The 2,549-nt window shown below is 43.2% G+C and overlaps 1 protein-coding gene across 1 annotated transcript in view; it reads left to right on the forward strand.

Moving 5' to 3' along the window:
- Positions 1 to 2,549, forward strand: part of gemin5 (gem (nuclear organelle) associated protein 5) — a 16,141-nt gene that overhangs the window by 10,740 nt on the left and 2,852 nt on the right. Inside the window, exons 21-24 of the mRNA XM_014004078.1 lie at positions 289 to 436; positions 511 to 630; positions 1,507 to 1,717; positions 1,786 to 2,049. Of these exons, the coding sequence (XP_013859532.1) occupies positions 289 to 436; positions 511 to 630; positions 1,507 to 1,717; positions 1,786 to 2,049 (743 nt within the window). The remainder of the gene's footprint in view (positions 1 to 288; positions 437 to 510; positions 631 to 1,506; positions 1,718 to 1,785; positions 2,050 to 2,549) is intronic.

A 2,549-nucleotide genomic window follows, 5' to 3' on the forward strand; every position in this document is an offset into this window, starting at 1 on the left:
CCTCACCTTTACAACAAAAAAAATCTGTTTAAAAATCTGATGAAAACTGACCAAGTTATGGTTATTTAAACAGTAAAAACACCACACACATTCATGTCAAGAGTGGGCCCTGTACCAAGATGGCCGCCGTGTGAGGACGCTGGTCTCCACTGGTCAACAGTGGGGTCGACTTATCTAGCCTTTATATATCTACGAGAAACACAGCGGCTGCTTCACTGTAGGGATCAATCCGAGCTGAGAGCGCCCCCTGGTGGCACACAGAAGATGTGACGTCTGAATGTTCTGCAGCTGGTTTCAGGGTGTGGAGCCAGACGGTGGAGGCCTACGTCAAGCAGCTGAGTCTGCAGGAGCAGCACCTGAAGGCAGCGTCTCACCTGCTGTCCATTAACAAGCTGTACGAGGCCGTGGACCTGCTGAGGTCCAACAAGTTCTACAGGTCTTCATCCTCTCATCTTTTACTGCTGCTCTGATAAAAGGTTCTGATTGTGACCGAGCCGTTCTGTTTGTCAGAGAGGCCATCGCTCTGGTCAAAGCCCGGCTGCCAGCAGAAGAACCCGTCCTGAAGGACCTGTACTCGTGTTGGGCTGCCGTCCTGGAGAAAGATGGACATTTATCTGCAGCTGCTAAATGGTCTGGACCCAGAGCTGTAAAACATTTCACTTTATTTTAAAATTCCTCAGAGATTTATTCAAACTTTAGCTGCAGTTTGGTTCATTTTAGCTACTTTTATATGGAGCTAAATTGTGTCTGTAAAGAAAAAACTTTGAAACTGAAAGGAAAATTTTAAAACTGAAAAGAAGTTTGTTTCGATTTTATGATATAATGGACTGCCATATTTTTATTACAGTACAACTTGCCGTATAGCTTTAAATGTATGACGCAGCGAACTGACAATTATATAATATGACATGCCATATTTTAAAATTAGGACATTGGCCTGCCCTAATTTGTTAATTATATCAGACAATGGCCTGCCATATTTTTATAACAATACAACCTGCCATATAGTTTTAAATGTATGACACAGTGAACTGACAATCATTAACTATATAATACGACTTGCCATATTTTAAAATTATGAAAACGGCCTGCTCTAACTTAATTATATTATAGAATGGCCTGCCATATTTTTATTACAGCACAACCTGCCGTACAGCTTCAAATGTATGGCACAGTGAACTGACACGCATTAATTATATGCCATAATGGCCTGACATACATTAATTATATAATACGACATGCCATATTTTAAAATTATGTCAACGGCGTGCCCTAACTTTTTAATTATATTATAGAATGGCATGCTATATTTTTTATTATTTCATACAAACATCTGCCATATTTCATTAATTGTATAATACATACATATTTTTTAACTTTATGGCTATAATTTAGATCCATACTTTCAGTTTCAGCTCTTAGCACTCTTGCTGTGTTTTAGCATAAAATGCTAATAGTTTTTAGCTACTTGTAGAAGCTAACCAGGTCTGCTCTGTGTGGCCTCAGTTACCTCGCCGCCGGCTGCAGTTTCGATGCAGCGAAGGTCATCTCCAGGAAGAACGACGTCTCCTCTCTGAAGGCGGCGGCTCGTCTGGCCAGGATCTCCGGTGAGSAGGTCCTGGCTCAGTCCCTGGCTCTGAGATGTGCCAAAGACCTGGCCGCAGCTCAGGACTGGGTCGGGGCACAGGAAGTCCTGAGCTCCCAGGGCGAGCTGCTGGTCCGTATCCGACCCGCTCCCTCCTGAAACCTGCACCGGGAGATGTTTAATCTGTGTTTCCTCCGCAGGTCCACAGGCTGTATCTGTGTGCCGCTGAGCTGCTGGCCGTGTCTCTGGAGGACCTGGACGTCTTCTGTCCTGCTTCGCGTGTCTCCGGTCATCCGTGGGCGATGCCCGGGAAGAGACCCGACAGCATCCAGGACCGAGTGATGGACGTCTGGGAGGAGGAGTTTGGAGTTTCGCTGGATGCTGATGGCAGCGCTGAAGCTCTCCTCCAGGAGCTGAAGGGCGTGGAGAGTCCAACACCGAGCGTCAACGTCCCCTTCAGACAGGTGTGGTCCCAAAGCCCCGCCCACATCACCTCTAACAGGCTGTCAATCACAGCAGACCATCCAGGAATGGGCAGTCCTGGTCCTGGAGGGCCGCAGTCCTGCATGTTCTACTGGTTTCTCTGCTCCAACACACCTGATATTGAATAGATGATTATCAGGCTTCTGCAGTACGGAGGACAAACACTGACGTAATTAGAAATAAAATCAGAAGTATATGAACCAGTAAATAAATACACTTAAAATGCACCAATTAAATTAAAAAAAGAACTTTATCTCCTGTTTTATATTTTAATTGACTTTCATATTTATTTTTCCAGCTTAGTTCCAATAAATTAGTCTATATATTTGAACGCATAACTTAAATTTTACTATTTTAAAGATATATATTGTTTTTCCTTTTACTTGTACTGCATTTGTGTATCTTAAATGTTTATTCTTAATTATTTTAATATTAAAGTCTTTATTTCTATGTGTTGCATGCTTGTGCCTCAGTTTAGCTA

The sequence above is a fragment of the Austrofundulus limnaeus genome, unplaced genomic scaffold (genome assembly GCF_001266775.1).
Source record: "Austrofundulus limnaeus strain Quisiro unplaced genomic scaffold, Austrofundulus_limnaeus-1.0 Scaffold21, whole genome shotgun sequence".
Taxonomy (NCBI): Eukaryota; Metazoa; Chordata; class Actinopteri; order Cyprinodontiformes; family Rivulidae; genus Austrofundulus; species Austrofundulus limnaeus.